General features: G+C 32.7%; 1 protein-coding gene across 1 annotated transcript; it reads left to right on the top strand.

Moving 5' to 3' along the window:
* Nucleotides 1-11461: 11461 nt before the first annotated feature.
* Nucleotides 11462-22884, top strand: LOC111043445 (GTP-binding protein Rheb-like). The gene is made up of 2 exons (XM_039437157.1): nucleotides 11462-12406; nucleotides 20924-22884. The coding sequence occupies exon 1, from the start codon at nucleotides 11763-11765 to the stop codon at nucleotides 12324-12326; it is 564 nt and encodes a 187-aa protein (XP_039293091.1). The 5' UTR covers nucleotides 11462-11762; the 3' UTR covers nucleotides 12327-12406; nucleotides 20924-22884.
* Nucleotides 22885-24579: the final 1695 nt, after the last annotated feature.

The following is a 24579-nucleotide window of genomic DNA, read 5'->3' as shown; positions in this document are numbered from 1 at the left end:
TTATTTTTGGCTCCAAATTCGTGATTATTCAATACTTAATAAATTCTATCAAGTTCATTCTTTTTTATTCGTTAAGTTTTCCATCCACATTCCATCGAAGTATGATAAGTCAATTTTTGAGATTTGTGACGGAATTGATTAATGCAAAGATGAGAAGTCCAGAACAAAATTTAAAAGCTTAGAAAATTTAAATCTGGACGATTAAATTGTTAGAATAATGAGAATGATGAATGAATGTGATGTATATTGCAACGTTGAAGTGGAATTATATTATTATACAGAGTGTCTCACGAAATGTGTAACAGCCGAAGACCATACATAAATGTCCAGTAAAATTTTCTTGCATCGACCTTAATTTTCGAGATACATAGATTTTTTTTATATTTTTCAATAACTAGAAAACTATATATACAGAGTGTCTCAGAAGTAGTGTCGAACTTTTTAGGTTATTGTTCCTGGATGATAGGAGACTACAAAATTCAATGTCGTATTTGAAGTGTCCAAAACTCAGTGGTTATCCTTGTAGCTGCCATTTTGTTTTTTCCACTTAGGAATATTCATCTCACGAACGATATGTTTTATTTTAAATTTTTGATGGCAAATTTCACGAAAACGGTCTACTTAACAGAAAATTTACAAGAGACAAAAAAGTTATCAAATTTTATCCAGATTTTGAGGATACCTTATTTATCAAGATTGAATAGTAATAATCAAGATTGGTGAATAACAGAGAAATCTATTATTTAATTATGATTTAGATAAACATTATTCTTGTTTTGGATTTCTAGATTGGGATTTTATCATAAATGTAGGGTAGCCATTGAAATGATTCTTATCTAAATCTAACCACAGTCATTGTTACCAACTTAATTTTTGTTTTCGTGCACTAATCCTCCATATAACCCACCAACTATTTTGTGTTGCCATGTTGCAAATCTGGAGTGCAGAAAAATTTTCTCCCACACTAGAGCGGAAAAGTGATTCTTTGCATTCTGTAATTAGTGCAGGAATGGCCACTTTTCAAGGTAACTGTAGGAAAATGTAATATTGATGTTCAAATGGTGAAAAGTGGTCATGCATTCAGTACGAAAAGAATTAATTTCTCTGTTATCCTTTGACCAATCTCTATAAATAAGGTATACTTGAAATCTTGATTAAATTTTCTAATGTTAAACAACTTTATGTGAAAAATATTATACTTTATATAATTAAAAACAGAAACCTATTCACACACAAATCAGAACTTATAATTTTCGAATGCAATCCAATTTCCAAATTAACAGAACTGACCTTACTGTATGCCGGAGACAATTCACATATATAAGCAATAGGTTGATCAATTTAATACCATCGAACCTAATTACAAGTAAGACAACAAAAACTAATATAAAAAAAATAGCAGACTGGATCAAATCAATAAACATAGCTCATTTTATACACATATAAAGTACTTTTAACAACTTTTTTTAAATAATTAGGTCCAAGATCATTTCTTTTTTCTTTTTCACTTCAATAAATTGTTAGTGTTGTATTTTGTTATTGATACTCGCTGCCAGCACACAAACCTTAGAGGTTTTGCAGGCAGCGCCTATATAATAAGTTTTATTATCAAAGTTTATTTTTATTTACTTATAGAAATTGTTTATATTAATGTGTAAAACTTTGTATTGTCTATTTTGATTTGTATTTTCGATATTATGGCAAATAAATTTGATTTGATTTGATTTTTTGAATGTTTTTGTCCCTTGTAAATTTTCTATTAAGTGAACGGTTTTCGTGAAATTTGCCATCAAAGATTTAAAATGGCCGCAATTTTGAATATGTATATCGAAAAATTTGTATTTTATTTCTAAAAGTTAAGTCTTTATAGCATAAATATTCATGCCTAGTTTCAGATCAATACAACATTTCGTTCTTGAGATAAAAACTCCTAAGTGAAAAAAATGGCAGCTATAAGGATAACCGCTGAGTTTTGGACACTTCAAATACGACATTTGTAGTCTCCTATCATCCAGGAACAATAACCTAAAAAGTTCGACACTACTTCTGCAACACTCTGTATAAAGAGTGAGTCATATGATTGCAAACCCTTCAATGAGTTGAAGACTGTTGTATATACTATATACTGTAACTTTCAGGATAAGTTATTAGTCAAAAACTCCACCTTTTGATGTACAACTGAATCTCAAACCCTCATAAGGGGGTGACTTAGGGGTTGTAACTCGAATATTTCAAATATAAGTACACCCATTGTGTGGTACATAATTTTAAAGGCCTTTTTAAAACAAGGAAGATGGCTTCAATAAAAAATGTCTATGATGCTTGTATCCGAAATGGCGGAAGATTGAAGTTTTAGCTTCTAAAAAAATGAGGGGTTGTAACTCAAATATCTTAAATCTAAACATCCATTGTGTGGTACATCATTTTAAAGATCATTTCAAAACAAGAAAGATGACATCAATAAAAATGTTCCATGATACTTGCATCCAAAATGGAGGCTGATTGAAGTTTCAAGTAAAAACTAAAACTTCAATCAGCCGCCATTTTGGATACAAGTATCATAGAAAATTTTTATTGATGTCATCTTGTTTTGAAAAGGCCTGTATTGAGGTTGTATTGAACTTGTATTGAGTTCTTGTTTTGAAAAGGCCCTCAATATGATGTACCACACAATAAGTGTTTAGATTTAAAATATTTGAGTTACAACCCCTCATTTCGGATACAAGGATCATAGAATTTTTTTATTGATGCCATCTTTCTTGTTTCAAAAAAGCCTATATAATTATGTACCACAAAATGGGTATTTACATTTAAAATATTCGAGTTACAACACCCAAGTCACCCCCTTATGAGGGGTTGAAATTCAATTTTAAGTCAAAAGGTAGAGTATTTGACCAATAACTTATCCTGAAAGTTACAGTATTATATCCACAACAGTCTCGAACTTATTGAAGGGTTCCTATACATATGACTCACTCTGTATAATTCAAAATCTGATTCTAAAGATATGGTTGGAAAGAGGAATAAATTTTCTGTGATTGTTAATTTCGGGTTGGTAATAATAGTTTTTGCAACATGGGTCCATCATTTATTGTAATAACTCTTTATGATGGCATTTTGATAGACTATACATTGAAGCATTATTACTTTCCGACATAAGGCAGCACTATACGTTAGGATAATATTAATAAAATTAAAAATATTTTAATTTATTCTCTGAAAATGAAAATAGTCTTTAAAATACGAACATATGTATCTAAACAACGAAATTCCTATATCAAAAACTCAATTTAACTAGAAAGTATCTATAGATGATAGATGAGAAATTAATTATATTCATATCAACTTGAAAAAACATATTCTTTTAAACAAACGTCATAAGATTTGATGAGCCATAAGACTCATTTAGGACTCATTAGGATTCATTGTGATTGAATCTTATTGTTACAAGCCTTATGATTCTTACATGAGTGTAGAATTTACAGTATTTCATTATTTAAATTTTTGCAGTGGCGAATCCCCTTCCCCCCTCCTGAAATATCAAGATGTTAACTAATATAGCTAATAAAATGCGTTAATTAGGCTCTAAATACAACGTTTTTTGTATACAACGAGTTGCTGGAGTATTCCGTACCCCCTAGAACACTCGGTGATCTCCCCCCAAAATGAAATCCTGGGACCGCCACTGATTATTGTATAATATAAACTAGCAGGGCACCCGTGTTTCGCTACGGAAATTAAAAGATAAGATTATTCTTGTGAAACATTCTTAATCTAAATTCTATCAAAATTGTATAATAGTTTTTGAGATTAGGCCACAACTTGGCATGAAAATTATTGAGTCAAATCATTCGAATAATTAATTGATGTGTTGGAAGTGTTCTGTAGAATATTAGTCTGATTGCAGCGAATTTTGTAGAATATTAGGCGGGGCTTAAAAGTCAACCTCGACTTTATTCTTTGGCAATTAATATTTTCCGTTGACAGTTATCAAATTAGCAGTGATCATGTTATTTTTTATTTTGCTTTATGCAATTTAAGAATAAATTCCAAATTAAGTTGATTCAGAATTTGATGACTCTGGTATCCATGGATCTCTTGCTTATTCTGGAATTTTTGGCATAGCCTGTCGCTCACTTTTCGTTTCACTTATCCAAAAGTGTAAAAGCAGCCAATCCACTGATTCTTTTTTTACATGGAAGTCCATTCATACATAAGAGTCCATTCATAATAGTTATAACATTTATTGTGGCTGATTTCTCATGTCCTAAACTTTACTATCATGGATATTAAAGTGGGATCTATTTAATGTGAATTTGCATAAATCTGAATAGAGTTCATTCAATCACTTTGTTTATTAACTACCATTATTTGATTTCTTTCTTTGATCTTAGCTTGAACCAAAAGCTTAGGGGAGAAAATTTAGATGTAAACCAAAATGTAACTCATTTTAATTTCTATGTAAATTGACAACTTTATTTTTTACTTGTGATCTATTATCAATAGATTTGTCATGTGTCATGTAATTACACCATGAAAGGAAATAGGAGCAGCTGATGGAATATCATGTTTTTTTTCGATTTAGTTTTTAGCTGATTTTGAAACATGAAAATATCAGGTCCATTATCACGAAAGCCTGTTCAATTTTAATCAGGATTAAATTTCATGAGAATTAATCAGAGCAGGGTTTTTTTTAATAGAAGGCTTCTCTGATTGATTCTCGTGGTCAGTCCGGATTATGAATTAACAGACAGTGCAACTGGCTCTCTCAAGGCCATGGCTGCGTACAAACATGGATCAACAGAGGAACCAATACAACAGAAGCTGAAGAAATTAATCGCATTTCTATCACCTCACATTCAACTACCATATGTTTGGAAAGATCGATGTTAAATTTCTTTTGCTATCATCAGATCACTTTCTGAACCTATTCTTCCAGATGATCCATGAATACTGCAATGTTTTAAAATAAGGTCACCAAATTTGGGAACTCAACTGCAGCTATTATAATCCTTTTCATTTGCTCACACCCTCTTACGTTTTCAACAGACTATGGAAACCTTTTTTCTGATCAGCTGCTACTTGAGGGACCAATAATCCTTTCTCAAGGAACTTCAGCGAATCTTCCCAGAGTTGAGACCTGTTCCAAAATAATGTTTTTCGTCGCAAACCCACTGTATTCCTGATTTAATCAAAATCGTTAGAGCCGTTTTCGAGATCCGTCCGACATACATACATATATATCCACAAACACACATATTCAAACAAAAATTCCTTTCTTAGTATAATTAAAATCAATGATTATGATTTCATCCAATGAGAGCTTATTTCACATAATAATAACAGCTGGCATCAAAAGTAAAAATGTCAAACATGATTGAAATTGAAACAGTAGCGATCATCGACATTATTATCTTCATCTGATCTTAAGTAACCAAATTATAGTAAGATTCACATCAATGTGTCAGCATTGTTTGAATGGGGAGCATTGATGCTATTAATGAGGAATACTGACAGTCAACGAACTGTTATGCATATTCTCCAATATTTTTTTTCAATGTTTGAGAATGTTCAACAATCAATGTTTGAGAATAATTCATTCATGGGAAAAGCGCCTTACTTCTATGGAAGATATTCTTACATTAGGAAAAGCAACAACAGCTATTTGTCCGTTTTAATAAATAACCCCTTTCTTTCGCCCAAGTTAAATTTTGGCTGATGTTGTGTCCACAACGGACACTTCTGAAATTTTAAAAATAGCCTCCATACATCATACTGGATTATTAAAATTTCATCGAAATTGATAAGCAGTTTTCGTGATCTGTCGGATATGCTATCAAAATTAGTCTTGATAGAATAGGATCAATTGATAGAAGCAACTCCCGTCATAAAAGTTTGTTCTATGAAAAATAAAAATTATCTATACTCCCAGGAATAGCTCTGATTGAAGCAGCAGTGCCCAATCAATTTATTCTCGATAAATGCATTTTATTAATTAGTTCTTCAACTTGGTGCCAACCTAATGAAGTCATCTCAACTTGATGCCAACCTGACAAAATTATTAATTTAGTTGTCAGTTAACAACTGTTTTGAAGAGGTACTCTCTCTAGATTATAGTTCTATAGTAACATATGATATGGACATTTCTATTATAATTGAGAGATTGGGAGAAGAAGAATATACATGCTAAAATATGAACTTTAAACCCTTAAAAACCACCCTTAGTGTTGAAATATCGCCAAAAGATTTCTTAGTGAGCGCCTAGGACGTATAAGGAAGCTATATTCCAAGTTTTGTTGCAATCCATCCAGTAGTTTTCCAGAAATCGTGATCAGTGAGATAAGAATTTTATAAGTATAGATTTTGTAGATTTCTTCATGGGAATTACTTGCCGTACAGTCAACGTCATCTAGCAAGCAGTTCTGAAACTACAACAACAGATGTGAATGTTCTCTGGTAGATGGCAGGCTGTCTAGCCTACTCAATTTGATATGAGTGTTCGAATTTAGAAGCGGGCAGCTTCTTTTTTGTTGCCAATATATAAAACATATTCTCATAAAAGAATCGTCATGAGATTGGATGAGTCCAGCTATTGTTTCCAGAGTTGACACTTCAATTTTATATTTCAGTGAAATTTGAGTTAGATCTTGTAGTTCAGATTGATGTTTACAAAATAACATGATCAAAATAACTTAAAATAAAGAAAAATCACATGTTTATTCCCATGATCAAATTGATATAAATAGGAAGTGTCTCTGTGATTACTATAAGCATCCATTTTAAAAATAGCCCAATCATTTTATCATTGTAATACTCAAGTGAGAGGAAAATTCCATAGAAAATAAATAGCAATTCATATCTATGAATAAATGAAGTCTGTCTTTAATGCTACAGTATGAGATAAAACTCAAATCTGATAATGACTGTGCTATAACTATATAGACTATGACGTAATATTTAAAAAAAATCCCGCTTATGTCACGTTATGTGTTCCGAATCAATTAAATGTACATTGAATTTATGGGCTATTATATCAGTTTGAGTTATAAAATTCACTTTTTATATTTACCTACATCACAAAACTCAAGTATCACTAACTCTAAATCCCATAATAATTGCCTCCTATTTCTATCATTGTAAGTATTGCATGATTGTGAGTATAAAGCTGGGTTTACACCAAAGTTATTTAACAAAGTTTTAATAATTTAATCCTTATAGATTCTATAAGATTGACCGGAATTTGACAAACACATATGTTCATCATGTGTATGATAAGTTATTATTCAATCTAATAGAATCTATAAGGATTAAGCTATTAACATTTTTGTTTTTGATAGGCTGCTATCAATAAAATATTCACAAAATTTTCCTTTTCGATTAGAGTTGCTTGGGTAGGCACAGTCACTTATTAGGAGAGTGTGTCTATCTGTATGACCTAGGGCGGTTTGGCGTCATTTCAATGAACTATACTTTAGCCTCGCTGAGAGCAGCCATGGCGATTCATGAATGCATTTTTAGTGGACACTGGACAGACCAATTTGAATGCTTTCAAAGTCTGAAGCTCTTTTGTCACGAAGCTGGTTTGTGAATTTTGGCCGAACAGGTACCTGCTTCAGCCTTGCCGTTGTATCTTCTATTCTGCGAATTTTGGCTAACACATTCTTGTTCTCTATATCTATATTTAAGGCTGCACATTCTTGTTCTCTACCAGGCCATCTGCTGTCAACGAATCTGCATTGGTAAAGTTGCCAATTGTTCCTTCATCCACTCTGCAGTTCAGTTCCCAAGACAAGCGAGATAGTTTTAACAATGGATTACTTCCCCCCGCTCCACGCTTTGCAGACCTCCTGCTACCTGTTTCTCCTCAATATTCCAAGAAAAGCTATCGACTATCTTCTTTCTCACAACAACTACGAAACCAACGGTATACAGTTTGAAAACATAACAGTGAGAGAGAGTCCATCTTGCACTGAAGTAAACATTGGATCTGACTTATGTTGTCGAATGAACTTTCAAATGCAATACAATTTCTTAAAAAGTTTTCATCCTACAAAGCAGAGTATTGGTCAGAGCAGTGTTGGCCAAGGTAATTGAATGTTAAGTTTCTTCACTTTTACAACAGTTGACTCGACATGTTTATCCACTAATGTTGATGTGGAATATCCACTACTGCTGATGTCGGAGTGAAAAGTCTATAGAGTAGGTCTATACATCTTACTAAAATTTGGAATATTCAAAAATTATATCACAGTAGAACTCTCCAAACTATCCAAATTCATTATTGAGGCCAGACCCATTCGGTTATTTAAAGTAAAAAAAAACTCAAGTGAATATGACCATTACATATTATAATTCACATTTATTATAACCGGCTAAATACTTTACTGTATAAATGATTCAAACTTCACTATATAAGAGTGTAGATGCTCTTTGAACATAATATCTGAAATTTGTGGAAATTCGCGGGAATCTCGCCTATTTTTACTTTCCTTGCCCTACTACCATAGGTAAGGAAAGTATTGCTTTCCAAAAAAAATTAAGGTACCCCAATTTCAAGTTTTCTATACGTTTCAAGGTCCCCTGAGTCCAAAAACATGATTTTGGGTATTGGTCAGTATGGGAGTATGTAGTATGGATATTTCAGAGAAAAATAGTAAAAGTATGTAGAGTATAGACTGTTACCTATTACATCAAGTAAATTAGACGAAATGGATGAAATAATCCATAGGATTCAAACCATTGTATGAATAGTTTTTTAGTTCAATGCAATCATGCAATATTCCTAGTCACTAGTTGAATCGGATATCAATATCATAATGGATTGTAATGTTAATGAATCTTTGAGTCATTTGGAAATTATTATTGGTAAATTGGAGGCTATACTATTAACTCCTAGAAGTATATTATTCAAATGACGCCAATCCTCATCATACTCAATCATTTCTGTGCTAACAATAGAATTGGAATTCATACTACTATTTCCTCATCCACTAATATTGACTAGAAAAATAAAACAGATTTAATAAATATTAGATAGAATAATAACAGAATAAATTATTTCAGATTTTCTGCATGCAAGTCATCTTTCTATTTTATCATGATATTATTATAGTCTACTTATTTTCTCAATACAAAAGCTACTCTCATTCTATGAATAGTATTCAAATGTTTTTTTACGTTTTCAAACTGTCTTGAAATGATAGTTCCTTTTCCTTCATAGCTTTTTCATAGTGGTTTTTAATTGTGTAAGTTTTCAGTTGAAGATAGGATATTTCCTGTTCTTACATTAATATATTGTTTAATTTGGATGTTTACTAAAAATTTCTAATAGATAAAGACTTATCTTAAGTCATCAAATTGATCCTTTTTCTCCAATAAACTTCCAACTCTACATTTCGCAAATTATCACAATTGACTGATTTCTTGTTACATATATGTTTTGGAAATTGACATCTGGAATCTTATGCGAATGGTATCTGGATTCTCTTGTTCAAACACTATTCTAATGCAACATTCCTATGGAATTTCCACTCGGTTCTATTAAGAGCTCTGTTCACAATTGACGTAATGAATGATGGTTCAAGTTATCTATTGAAAGCCAAATACTATGATGTAATATTCACTATTTCAGTCGTTGCCAGGCCAAAGTATTACTTTCGTCGACATATTCCTTGCAGAACATAATATAATATATTGTGTAAATTGTCCAGCTCCGCTTTCTCCGGATAAGAATTCTATTGTGGTGACTCATCAACTATTACATACTGTATGTCGTATGGAAGGTTCAAAGATTCAGTGATCGCCCTTTGCTTTATAAACATTGAATTTATATATTTTCCCTCTTCCTCTCTGCTATTAATGCTGCCAGAGGCCTGAAATTATTGTAGCATTATCATAGACTGCAAGGATGAATCTCTGTTGAATGTAACACATAAGGTACCAAATGTATTGCGGAGACCATGTTGCCTAGTCCTTCAAGAAAAACGATTACAAAATAAATGTTCATATTATGCGATAAAATAAAATGGATAAAAGTACTCTCTCTATATCATCAGACACCTTTTAGTTTTAAAAAAGCAACACAACAATTTCTTAAAAATATTCAGTAACATTTCGATCTACATTTGAAGCATCAAACATCGGATGTTTCTTTATGGAATTTTCACTTCAAATATTAATTCTATCCTATTATATTGAGCGAGCAATTTCTGTATATTTATATACCTGGTTATTTTTATATCTGTTAATTTTATATCTGGTTATTTCTGTTTAACGGATCTCGAAAACGGCTCTAACGATTTTCACAAAATTTGGAACATAGTAGGTTTATGATATAAAGATTCGATTGCACTAGGTCTCATCCTTGGAAAAACTCGTCGAACGGCATTAAAAGGATAATTCATCCTTGGCTGAAACAGCTGTTGATATTAAAAAGTGAGTGAGCGAGTATGTGAAAAATCAAAATATCGCATCCCCGAAATTCATAAGATGACATATAGCCAGCTGTGAAATATGAACTCGATCATTTTAAAGAATTGTGTTCTCTTTATCAATAAATAAAAATAACGAGCGAAGCTCGGTGCCCCGATATTTTTGAATTATATCTGAGATATTTACAAATCTATATTTTTATTGCACCTGCTTTAAATTGAGCAGCTTGAATCACACACAGTATTTCAGAAATAACTTATTATTCTGTTATACATAAGTTACCCTTACCGGTAAGTAAACAAATTTGGAGTTGAGATTTGGAATATGATTTTATGGTTTCGGAATTTTATTGTTTCTTTATTTTTTAACAAATCATATATCTGTAATACTGTATATTAATGCCTTAATACATAAACAAATAGACAAATATAAACAATTAGGTATATAGACAAATTGTCAAACTTGAGAATATTTCTGGATCTCATCCATTTTTTTCAAATTTGAATCAAATTATTGTATAGTGTCTCGTATCACCAATAATGAATGTTTCTTATAAATAATCAATGTTGATTTTTGTTTCAAGAGAACATGCACCTAGTCGATGTTGATTTTTTTCAAGAGAACATGCACCTAGTTTATTATTTATTACCAATAATAAATTAGGTTCATGTTCTCTCGAAACAAAAATCAACATTGATTATTTACCATTCGAAATGAAAGAGTAGAGGTATTTTATACTCCCTGGAACTCATAAGAAACGCCAAAACATCGAATTCATTCATTATCATCCACTTGTGCCATTTCATTGATGGCTTGGAATTTCATAATAGAATTCGAAACGAATGTTGGAAAGTGAAGCACAGGTTATTGGCACGGGAAGCTATTATAGAGGATACAACATTGTTGTGATTATTAGTGAAGCCTAGTATATGGCATGGTGACGAACCACCCTTGACCGTTAGGCCTATTTTCGGACATGCTTTCCACCACCTACTCCCTTGTAGAATAGCTGGACTACCCCCACCTCAACCACCAACAATGTCCTCGGCCAAGGCTGCTAGCGAGGAGCCAGAGTGCTGTCATTGTCAATGGTGACTGGTGAGGGTGGTGAGCTCAACATCTAGACACGTGTTTACGAGCATTCGTTCTAAGAGGTTTGTGTTATTGTTTTGATCAAGGCATAGGCAAAGTACTTGTTACCCATTTTAATACGGTATAATATCATACGTATTTTGGAGTATAATATTCTCCGTTTAAACGTGAGTATCGTGTTTGGAGTTCGACAAATCTTTCTTAGTTTAATACTTTGAACAGAAATCTCAAGTGTTATAATGGCAGCAGCGGCGGTAGTTGGTAGAAAACAGCGAAAATTCGCAGTCATGGGCTACAGGTCAGTGGGCAAGTCTTCGTTGACCATTCAGTTCGTTGACAAACAATTTGTGGACAACTACAACCCAACAATCGAGTACACACACCACAAGAGCTTTCTGTACCGCGGCGAGGAGTACAATCTGACAATTGTGGACACGGCGGGGCAGGACAAGTACTCGATTTTCCCCAACCAGTTGGCGGTGAACGTGCATGGCTTTATTCTGGTGTACTCGGTGACGTCGAGGATGTCGTTCGAGGTGGTGAGGAGTATCTACGACAAGCTGCTGGACTCGGTGGGCCGCCTGGCAGTTCCACTGCTTCTGGTCGGCAACAAGATGGACCTCCACAAGGAGCGCGTGGTAACCAAGGAGGAGGGGCGTGCCCTGGCTGCTCAGTGGCGAGCTGCCTTCATCGAGACATCGGCCCGCGAGTACATGTCCGCCTGCGACCTCTTCTCGCTTGCCCTCTTTGAAGTCGAAAAGATGTACGGCGACCCGCGGCCGAGCAGCTGCTCCATCTCCTGACGGTGTCCCGGGCACGAGCAGTCGTGCTCGCCTCGGTATCAAGAATACTACCCCCTCGACGACGAGGAAGAAGTTGCACGGTAAGTCAATAATAACAAACTAAATTATAAGTATCCCACTTCAAAAAACCTCTAATTGAATTCTATAGAATCTTAAGTTTGCTGTGCACACCCCTACGCGGCAAGAGTGCGGGACGATTCCAATACTATTTTTACTGTATTCTAGAATCTTCAATTTTCCAAATCGCAATGGATTACCATTCCATTTAATTTTACTATTATCTTTCCGCGTCGGATTTTGCAAAGCTTACCGCCGTGAAACACGTGATTATTATCATTAATTTACACCTGTTTCACACCTTTTTACACGATTCTATTTTCTTCTCCATGACGGAATACCTAATATTGAAATTGCATTACATTGTGAAATAACATCACATTGCATGACGTGAATTTCACTCACATCCAGTTGCACAAAAGTCTATTAACTTTTTATCCCCCTTAAATGTCACGAGAAGCAATCAGAGAAGCCTCTTTCTCAGAAAAACCTCGGATTGGTTCTCGTAAAAAGTAATTATTATTAAAATTTAAAAGGCTTTTGTGCAGCCGGGCCTTAGCTTTGAAATTATTAATTTTTCGTTGTTTTATTATATTGCATTTCACATTTGCTGAAGAGCGAAATTTCATCAGCCTCCAAGTCTCCTTTACTAGTAAACTACTGAACATGCATTTCATTTTGCATCGCCAAACAATTAGTTTAGCATTATTTGAAAGTTTTCTGTAAAATACACGTCTAAATAATCTGCAACTGCATTAATTTGCGTAATCTGTAATGGTTTTATGTAAAAATGATATTACCGGTACGGTATGTGATATCTAGCTAATAGCGTTATAGTTTAATACAAATAAATAGCGTAGCCTTTACAATAGCGTTATAGTTTAATATGAATAATAGCGTAGCCGTTATGAATATTAATATAAATATATATCTCTATGAATTTGTAGCCTTTTATGAATATATAATTATTAGTGTATCCTACCCTACTATTGGTAGGTATCAGTCCAGAGACCAATATTATACTCTTACTATTATGAAATTATGTGCAGGTTGCACAAAAGCTAATTACTTTTAAATCGTAATTAATTTCACGAGAACCAATCAGAGAAGGTTTTCCCGGAAAACCGCAACCGGGCCTAAAGGAATTCAAATTAACATGCCAGTGATAGGCAGCACATATTCAACGCATTATCAGATTTCAGATCTGAAACTACTAAACCGATAAACTTGAAATTGTGCATACGATTCTGAATTTCCCAAGAATGATTATATGCCTATTCTATTTTCCATTTTCAATCAAATTCTATTCAGTAACCAGAACAAATCTATTTTTCCTCCACCTACTGTCGAAAGTACTTACTTTACTCCCTGAAACATAATAATAAAGTGTCACTTTTTCGCTCTCGGTAGTAAAAAACAGAAAAACTCCCTAGGGAGGAGAAGTGACTCCATTTAAATAACATGGGAAGCATCTCTATTTTAAAAACTTACATGGTAATAGGTTAAAAGGTCTAAGCTCAGATGAGAAAGCATAATAGAGGTGTCTATCATTGAGTCAACTGAATTCAATACCACAACCAGAAAACAACTTATGGAATATATGTTTGTATGATATTATATTCTTAATATTAGTAGACGATAAAAATTTATACAATTTTTAAAATATTTTATTCTATTCAAAATACCAGCCAACAAATATTTTTGATCTGCAATTCAAATCTGAACCGCGTGATCTGGAGTCAGCCATTTTTGGTAGCTACCCAGCTGATATAATTGTTACAACTTTTGCCGATAGATTGGCAGTGCCAATCAGACGACCGGTTTTTAGCTCTTAGGCTTTAGATTTTAGGTTATGTTGTTAGGAAACATTGTCACCAATACGTAAGTTATTAGAATGATTTTATTTGCAGTTTCTATAAAAAAATGTAGATGGAGGAAAAATGTTGTGTACATCACAAGCGAAAAATACTTTTTCTCCCTTAGGAAAATTGTTGCTCTCGGCTTCGCCTCGGGCTTCAAACTTTTTCCCACAGGGAGAATAAGTCGTACTTTTCACTCTAGATATACAAATAACTATTATTCTAATCAAAGTTCACGTAACTATAAATATCCATTCAAACACCATCCACCCATAAACGAGTGTACATGTGGAGCAAGTGGTAGCGAGTCGAACTGAAAGAATGTGGGTTTGAGTCTCATCAGAATTTTTTTTGCTTGGAATTTCCAACTTTAATTAAGATATCCACATAATCTCAACAAAAAAATAGATAATTATTCTTTATTTCAATTTTTTCCATTGTTGTAAGTCAATTTGATAGGATAATACTTTCCAGCTTATAAAGACCGTTATAGGAAGTGTATAGCCTACTAAGTACCATAGCCCAGTCAATGAAGGTCCAAAAAAGCAGTTTCGATCCGAAAATTAAATAAAAGCTGAATTTCCCACCATCGATAGAACCCTCCCAGAGGGTCATTCTCCCAAAAGTCCCAAGAAATCCCCTTGGAGCTTTCCGCCCCAGCCCCCTAAAACATGAAAAATGCAGGTAAACACGAGAAATCAATTATCTCTGTAACCATTGATCGGAAACAGTTCTATTATATGCCATTCGATTCGTTACATTATGGACTACAATATTAGTTATATTCATTTTTTCAATAAAATTGAGAGTTTTCTTGATAAAATAATATATATGTGAAAATTTAAAGGTTTGTAATTTGATTTTTGTTTTCTTCGATTAACTCCGAAACAAGTAGTTTTAAAGGAAAATGAGCCAAATAATTAATGTAGCCACTGTCATTGCAAATCCATTGATGTATATTGTTATGTATTTGCGATTCGATTTGACGCTGTGGAAGGGGAAACAGTCGACGCGGAACGGCGCGGCTGACTCTCTTAGCCATAGTAAACAGCAACTGGAAATCAATTATCTCTGTAACCATTAATCGGAAAAAATCTATCATATGTCATTCGATTCGTTAAATTAAGGACTACAATATTAGTTATATTCATTTCCTCAATAAATCAAACAGTTTCCTTGATAAAATAATATATATGTAAAAATTTAGGGGTTTTTCGATTTGATTTTTGTTTTCTCCGATTAACTTCGAAGCAAATAATCTAAAGAAAATTAGACAAATATTTAATGTAGCCACATTCATTGCGAATCCATTGATGTATATTGTTATTTATTTGCGATTCGATTTGACGCTGTGGAAGGGGAAACAGTCGACGCGGTACGGCGTGGCTGACTCTCTTCACCATAGTAAACAGTAAAATACAGTAGAAGGCCTACTGCTTTCTAGTTGCATCTTATTCACACTATGGCGCTCGAAACAATCAATCTTGTCTATCGTTTTGACATGCGATGAAACTAATTTTTCACATTTTAATTCTCTAAATTCTCTAAAATCATTTTGTTGTTATATATGTGCTAAATCATGCATTCTATGACAGACAAAGATATTGTTTGCAACCGATAAAATATTCATACTATTACATAATATAATACATATTTAAAATATGTGTGTATGATCATAATTCTATGCTAAAATTTATCATAAGTTATGAATGTCAAAAACTGAGATAAATCATAGATTACAATAGTGTTAACAGTGGCAATTTCCTGAAAAATCATAGCGTGCAGTGTTTGCTGTTTTCTACAGTTAATATTCTCCAAGCCAGGTTGATAATATACCTTCAGTTGAGCCAAATATATATGACGGCTGAGGCATAAAAAATTTATACATTGGGCTTGTTGAGTTGAAACTTTCTATGATTCTCTCTGTAAAGTAGCTTATCTTCCGTTCTTACTAGTTGAATCTACATTATTTAGACAGTCCAATATGAAAATTCAGTAGATTCTAAAGATGAAAGCCATGCAAACATACAATTAAGGAAGAGTAAGCATGCATAAAAGGTAGGAAAATCATGAAAGTGTTTCACATTTAACCACAAAGTACCCTACCGTATAAGATTAATTGAAAGATGATTCATCATCTTCTATTATTTTTGTTAACATATCGATTTTTCACCTCCACTCGCATCTTGTCATTCATTACACAAGGTTGGCAGAAGCTTTTCTTTATGTCGATTAATGTTGATTGAAATTGATTTTGATTAGGGCACCAAAAGAATAGATCATTTTCTATTTGAAGCATTCAAATTAAATCTATTGAACATGATTTCTTATGACTTAGCATTCACAGATTTAGTTGGGTGAAGCTATTTGAAAAATGTACCTGATTATCAATTTCATGGTTTTTATTCCATTCTAGTTCATTGTGATCATTGAAGGGTTGAAGTGATGAGTTAGTTCAAGTGAATTCTAGTACACAAGTATATTGTGCTTATAATGGGCTCTTCTTTATTTTCTATCGATGTTTTGCTCCAGTAGAGAAAATTTAAAATGTTGGTTTTACATTTTATAAGCTTTATAAATAATATAAATTAACGGTAATATAAATTTGATAAGTCCAGTATTAAATTAATCGATGTTGATTTTCATTGTATCGCTTTGTATCAATGTTACTTGCACTGTTTGCAATTCATCACTATTCTCTCAAGAATTAGTTTTTTATGAATTTCATGATCTGAAAATTGAAATTCAAATGCTATTTGGATGACGTTCACATTCCACTGTTTTTTTTACAATAATTGTTACGTTGAAGAGTGAGGCAATTCAATCCATTTGGAAGTAAAAGGAAATCACAGTGCGATTTGAACAGTGGATAGTAACTTTGAAATTCAGTTGCTCAATTCATTTCGGCTTGATACTATCATTTGTAATTATAGTTGATCAGAAATATGCATTGTATATAATGTTTATATTTCAGTTTGACTAATCTTCTATCACAGTCTCGCTTTCATTCATAAACATGATAATCCTAAATACGTTGATTACCTTAAAGATGTAGCTTATCTTACGTCGAACAATGTACAATACAAAAATTTTCATTAAATTACTATTATGATGATCATTGGAATTTCTGCCTGTGATTGAGAAAAAGTCATTTTATGAGCCTTGAAATTCGTACCTAGAAAAAGTTGCATTATTACTAAAATTTTGTTATTTTTACTATTTATTATAGGTACTGTACATTGATTTTTGTGATTATAGAGATCAACTACTTTATTCTGAATCAGTAGGATAAGGATAAATAGGGAAATTGTGAGATGGGGATAACATACATAGTTACATAGCATCAATTTGAAAGCTCTGATAATGATTGTGAACGGAACTGCGATTCTGGCTTGGTATTGCCTCTTCATGTTCAGTGAGAATAAAAAGCTTCAGAGTAATTCGTTCTCACTATATGTGATAACATTGGTAATATTTGGTAACATTTGTTGATATTTGAACCGAATGTGCAACAAATTAATCTACTTTCAGCTTGAAAATTTTCATCTTATCAGGAGTACTGTGTTATCATATAGTATCTCAGGTAGGCCTACCCTTTTATTTTTTTTGTTCACGTGATCTGATTATATTCATCCATTATGAAGTGTTTAAATTATAAAGTGTAATGAAACAAGATAAAACACAAGAAAAGCTATGAAAAGAAATTTCGAATCTTCATTTTTCACAAAATAAGGATAAGATGAAGGAGTCGGACACATAATATATCATGAAACTTCGTTGAAAAACATCAATATCTGAAACTAGAGTTATCAAATTGTGTTACCTCTGACTCGTATGGAGAAGGCACACTTCAAATTAATATAATAAATTCTGTGAGCAAACAACGAAATCCTGATTTTTATCATGAGCATGGTTAAATCAAGAAAATTGTAATATTTTTTAGAGTATTGAAAAGTGAAAATCTATATACAGCGCATGTCAAAACAATAGACAAAATTAATTGTTTCGAGCGCCATAGTGTAAATGAGATGCAATGTAGACAGCAGTATTATTCTGTTTACTATGGTGAAGGGAGTCAGCCGCGTCGGCTGTTTCCCCTTCCACAGCGTCAACTTGAATCGCAAATACATAACAATATACATCAATGGATTTGCAATGAATGTGGCTACAATAATTATTCGTCACATTGTTCTTTAAAATTACTTGCTTCGAAGTTAATCGGAGAAAACAAAAAAATCAAATCGAAAAACCCCTAAATTTTTACATTATATTATTTTATCAAGGAAACTGTTCGATTTATTGAGGAAATGAATCCGACTAATATTGTAGTCCTTAATTTAACGAATCGAATGACATATGATAGATTTTTTTCCGATTAATGGTTACAGAGATAATTGATTTCCAGTTTGCTGTTTACTATGGCTAAGAGAGTCAGCCGCGCCGTTCCGCGTCGACTGTTTCCCCTTCCACGGCGTCAAATCGAATCGCAAATACATAACAATATACATCAATGGATTTGCAATGAGAGTGGCTACATTAATTATTCGACTCATTTTTCTTTAAAACTACTTGCTTTGAAGTTAATCGAAGAAAACAAAAAAATCAAATCGCAAACCCCCTAAATTTTTACATATATATTATTTTATCAAGAAAACTGTTAATTTTATTGAAAAAATGAATATAACTAATATTGTAGTCCATAATGTAACGAATCGAATGGCATATAATAGAACTGTTTCCGATCAATGGGTACAGAGATAATTGATTTTCCGTGATTACCTGCATTTTTCAACTTTGAGGGTGGCTAGGGGGGAAAGCTCCAAGGGGATTTCTTGGGACTTTTGGGAGAATGACCCTCTGGGAGGGTTCTATCGATGGTAAAAGATTCAGCTTTTATTTAATTTTCGGATCGATCAAATCTACTGTCAAAAATTATCCTGGTGGAAGAAATATTAAGCTGTTTCCACAATTTTCACCAATTCTAGATATAATATGATATGAACTAATATTTATTACATAAAGCTGCAAATGACAAAAAATTCACAACCAAACCGGCATGTTGCCTCGGAAAACTCACCTCAAAGTCAGTTAGAGAACACACTGGAGGCTATGGGAAAACCTTCAAATCACGAACATTTTACCACCCTGGCAACCATAGAGCCCCCCAAACTTCTTCGACACATTTAAATCAGCCTCGCACAGAAAATTCGATGAAAGCTTTTTTGTTCAGCTCCCTAGGATAAGTCTATATAAGTCTGTGTAGATAATTTAATAGGTACTTTAGTCTGTGTTAAATAAGTTGAGACTTGCCCTCTATCCGAAGAAATTACAAGGTTGCCAATTCTTGTGAAATTGCAACTTTCTCAAATTTCCAATTCAACGTCAGAATTGGATGTAGAATATCATCCCCGATATCCTAGTAGTGCAAGAAAAGTTTCAGGGATGAAGGATTAAAAGGAAATTAAACTTTCATGATAAAATTGGAGAATCGAAGGTTTGTTTCTCTATTAATTATCACTTCTCTCAGAATCATGAGGCATCGTAATGTGTAATAATTTTATACCAAATTAACGGGGAGAGGGTTATTTTTTAATTAATAATTATGTTCGTCAATGTCGAGACATTTCGAGCAGAAAACATGAAATTTTCGACATGAAAAAAACTTTTTTGTTTCGAAAGATAAGTGGGTGGTGGAAGCGAAAAGAACCACCAAAAAAATTTAAATAATTTTTGAATTGTCAAAAGTAGTCGGAAGATCGTATTTTGGTCTTCAAGGAGTTTTAGGAGAGCGGCTGCATGGTATGCGTTGTGTATAAAATTGTATGCTAAAGACTGGCTATTCACAAGATATTTGACTGAATTATTTTACACGCAAGCAGCTGATTGCCTCTAGAAAGGCTGTAATGAAACACTGCTTGGATTATTCGAGGCGAGGTTGTCATTTTCACTATTTATAATCATGTGGCTTGCAATCGCTGAATATTTCAAGCTGTCTGTATTTTGTTTTTGTTGATCCCAGCTATTGATAGCATAATATGGTGGCATACGATTCAGCCGCTATCCTTGACTTTGAAACTCCTGAGAGGCCAAAATACGTTCTTCCGAGTACGTTTGACAATTGAAAGAATAATTTCAATTATTTCTGAGAATCTTTCTAGCTTTCACCAACTGCTTAACTTTTGAAACAGAAAAGATTTCCTGCATGTCGAAAATTTCTACTTGAAATGTCTCGACATTGACGAACATAATCATTGATTAAAAAATAACTAGGCTATAGGTTGGATAAAAATGATCCAGACATCAATAGAAAGGAGACATTCTCCCCGTTAATTTGATGTAAAATTATTACGCATTACGACGCCCCATGATTCTGAGAGAAGTGATAATTGAAAGAAAAACAAATCTTCGCGATGTTTCCAATTTCATAATAAAAGTTAAATTTCCTTTTAATCCTGCAACCCTGAAACTTTTTTAGCACTACTAGGATATCGGGGATGATATTCTACATCCAATTCTGACGTTGAATTGGAAATTTGAGAAAGTTGTAATTTTACACGAATTGGCAACCTTGTCATTTCTTCAGATGTAGGGCCAAGTTTCAACTTATTTTACATAGACTATAATAATAATGATAATAATAATTATTATTAGGAACTAATTTGAGTTATTATTGGTTTGCAGGGAGGGATGTGAAAAGTGCGCCGATCGCCAGTTTGAAGACAGAGACCGATGACTAAAAGCAACTCTTTCAACACCGACACTGAAGGAGATTTGTCGCTTCAAGATCAAATTTCTACCATTTAATTACAAGAGTAAGGCCCGCCGCAAAGTAAACCCACGCTAATCCACGAAAAGCAACCCACGCAGTGGTATGTTTTGTAAACCATTGCTAGGCTTCTCCAGACATCTGTGTAATGATAATAATACATGCAATGAATAATCCACTTGTCAGCTGATTGATTATGAATAATTCTATATAGCCTAGGTTTACAAAACATCCCACGGCGTGGGTTGCTTTTCGTGGATTAGCGTGGGTCTACTTTGCGGCGGGCCTAAAGTATGCTTTGGGTAATAAAAATTCACGTTAAAATTCTGCTGATCACTTTTATTAGAAATTATAATTCAAAATGTTTTCAACAATTATGAGAATACTCAATTATGGGTCCAACATATAAAAACGATTACATATATGAAGTTATACATAATTTTGAAATTGAAAAAAATGACACGATAGGGTTACAGCTGCCGGCATCAATTTTAATATTATTTTTTAAGAATGGAAAAATTACAAAAAATATCATTTTTAATGCATGGTAAATTACAAAAAATGTATGTTGTTTACAATTTGATGAGAACTTTAAAGATGATGAACTCTATTTTTCGATATACCGTACAGTAATATTATTATAATTATGCTGATCATAATATTATACAAGGGAAGGGGTGTATTTTTATTCAAAAGTAGCTGAGTTTCATTCAAGGGAAGATACAGTATTAGCACTTGATTGAATTAAATTTTAGATTGAATGATTGGAATACTTTTTTGTGTTTTTTATAGTAAAGGTTTGTAGGCTACTACAAGCTATATTTCGAAATTGATATTGATCTCTTCTACTTTTGAGGTTTCTATCTTTCCATTACAAAGGAATATGCAGTTAGGTTGATTTGTGAATTCCGTTAAAATAAGATTATATTCAAGTGTAGATTTCATAAATGAGGTACCGGTATGGTACTAGGTATGAGCTAAAAGTGCCTTTCAGTGAAATCCAGTGCCATTTGTTTTGTTTTATTAAGCTTGGTGCTTATGATGATGATAATAATAATCTAATATATTTGATAAGTTTGATACGTAATTAGTAGTATTTCCTTGATTATTTATGTTATTGTACCATATTATTTTTTAATGATATGGGAAACTCGTCACATAAGAGACATGGCGATCCTAATTTTGAGAATTTGTAGACTCTTAGTAAAATTTTTGGATATTTGTTTCTAATTACGTTTTGTACATATTGTTACGGTACCGTACTGTAAGTTTCGATTCAATAACATTCTGTATCACAAGTTATGTTTAATTCAAAAGGATATTATATAGTATCAGCACTTGATTGAAATGGCAATAGCCTTAATAATATTGGAACCCAATTTATGTTTTATAGTGCAGGTTTTTAGGTTACTAACTTTGATATAGGCCTACTTCAAAAATTGATCTCTTCTACTTTTATAGAGGCTTCCATCACTTTATAACAAACGAATAAATGCAGTTAGGTTGATTCGTGAATTCAATTGAAAAATTAAGATTATATTCAAGTGCAGATTTCATAAACGAGTTACCGGTATGGTACTATGAGCTAAGTGCCTTTCAGTGAATTCTAGTGTGCCATTTGTTTTTTTTAAGCTTGATGCTTATGATGATGATAATAATAATCTAATATATTTGATAAGTTTGATAGATAATTAGTTGGTAGTAGTATTTTTTTGTTTTATAATTTATGGTATCATATTAATTCTTATTGATATGGAAAACTCATCTCGTGAGAGACATGGTGAAAATTTTTGAATATTTGTTTCTAATTATGTTTTGTACATATTGTTACTGTAAGTTTCGATTCAATAACATTTCACAAGTTTTCATATATATATTTCATAGAATTTTATTGGTTTGATTCTTCATTTTCCTCCACTACTGAATTCGATTAAACACTAGAGATGAACGAAACAATCATAATGGATTATGAAATGAATATTTCAAGTTGAATATTTAAATCAAAATTTAAAATGAATATTTCAAATGAATATTTCCATCATAAAATGAATATTTCCATTATGGATGGAATATAAATAGCCTATAGTTTCTTCACTCTATAATTAATATCTATTCAATATGTCAATGCGTTGGCATTTTTTTTTTAGAAATTTTATCACGATCCAAGTCCAAATACATCAACATTTTCCACCCATTTCAAGTCAATTGATTTTTCAAAACTTGGGATTCACTTTTAATGCATGCAAGTGTTTAACAAGCGGGGTATTCAACAGTAGAATAGTTATTTTTCACCTAACGGCCCGGGCCCGGCCATACAGAGAGCGATCTGCTAGGGTTCTTTATTATTTATATCTAAATCGCATATCGTAGATAAATAATATATAATATTATAGCCTATATTTATAGAGAGGTCTATAGGATCGCAGATAGGTCTGTATGTGACAGGTCCCTTATAATTCTTACTGCGAATTATCGAATCAAGAATCATAGATTTTATTACTGTGTAATTACGGTATTTATCAATTTTAATTCCACTACCACTTCCACCTAAATTTACAAATTTAGCTGGTAGTGACACTACACGTGTAAGTCATGACTGTTGATTTTGTTAGGTATATAGTAAATGAAATGTATAATGATATTTTATAAACAAGTTATTTTTAAATCAATCCTTGGTTTGTTTAACAAACAAATAGGTTAATAAAAAAGATCCGATTGAATTGAGTCCTTGAATGATAAAAATATGGTATTAATCAAAAATAAATAGTAAAGGTTTTATAATGGTCTGTATATTTTAATTATTGTCAAGGAGAAAAATTCATAAAAGAAGGTTATTTCCTTATAGTCTCTTTTTTAAACAAAATATAATATGTTTTATTTTTTACTATTCGGCTCTCTAATTGAGGAGATTAAGCCCGGTTGCACAAAAGCTTGTAACATTTCAATCATGATCAAATCTCACAAGAACCAATCCGAGAAGGTTTTATGGAAAGAAGGCTTCTCTATACTCCGTACAAAATTACTTCAGACTTGGAGGAATTTGCGGCGCAGAGAAACGAAGGGAGATCATCAAATTACAGTGATGGATAGTCATAGGAAGAAGCGCAGTTGCCAATTTGTCTATTAGACTCAGTCGACTGAGCGCTTCCAGAGAGGATCAGAGGAAACATCCGTATGCGTATAATGAGCGCTTGAATACTCTCACTGGAAATTAGAGAACGCTGGCCGGTTCAAAACGGAAACATAGACCTGTTGTTTCCCTGCCGCTGTATGCCTTCTCTGTTGCGCATGTCCATCCCAAGTAAGAAATAATTTTGTACAGAGTGTAATTGGTTCTCGTGGCATTTAATCGGGATTAAAATTTTACAGACTTCTGTGAAACTGGGTGAATAAGTTAATATTTTTTTATTTCTAAAAAGTTATTATTTGAAGGTCGTTGTTATTTAATCTTAGTTGAAAATAATCGATTTTCCGTTCAGCTTGAGAACCTAATCGCTCTTATGGGGAAACAAAATAATTTCGTTCCCCCATTCTTGTACAGATCAGGTAGCTTGACAATAATTGAAAGTAA

The sequence above is a fragment of the Nilaparvata lugens genome, chromosome 1 (assembly GCF_014356525.2).
Source record: "Nilaparvata lugens isolate BPH chromosome 1, ASM1435652v1, whole genome shotgun sequence".
Taxonomy (NCBI): domain Eukaryota; kingdom Metazoa; phylum Arthropoda; class Insecta; order Hemiptera; family Delphacidae; genus Nilaparvata; species Nilaparvata lugens.
This window is presented reverse-complemented; position numbering and strand designations above follow the sequence as displayed.

Bases quoted from the DNA above. Each gene is read 5' to 3' on its own strand.
- LOC111043445 (XM_039437157.1), top strand. From the start codon at position 11,763: ATGGCAGCAGCGGCGGTAGTTGGTAGAAAACAGCGAAAATTCGCAGTC.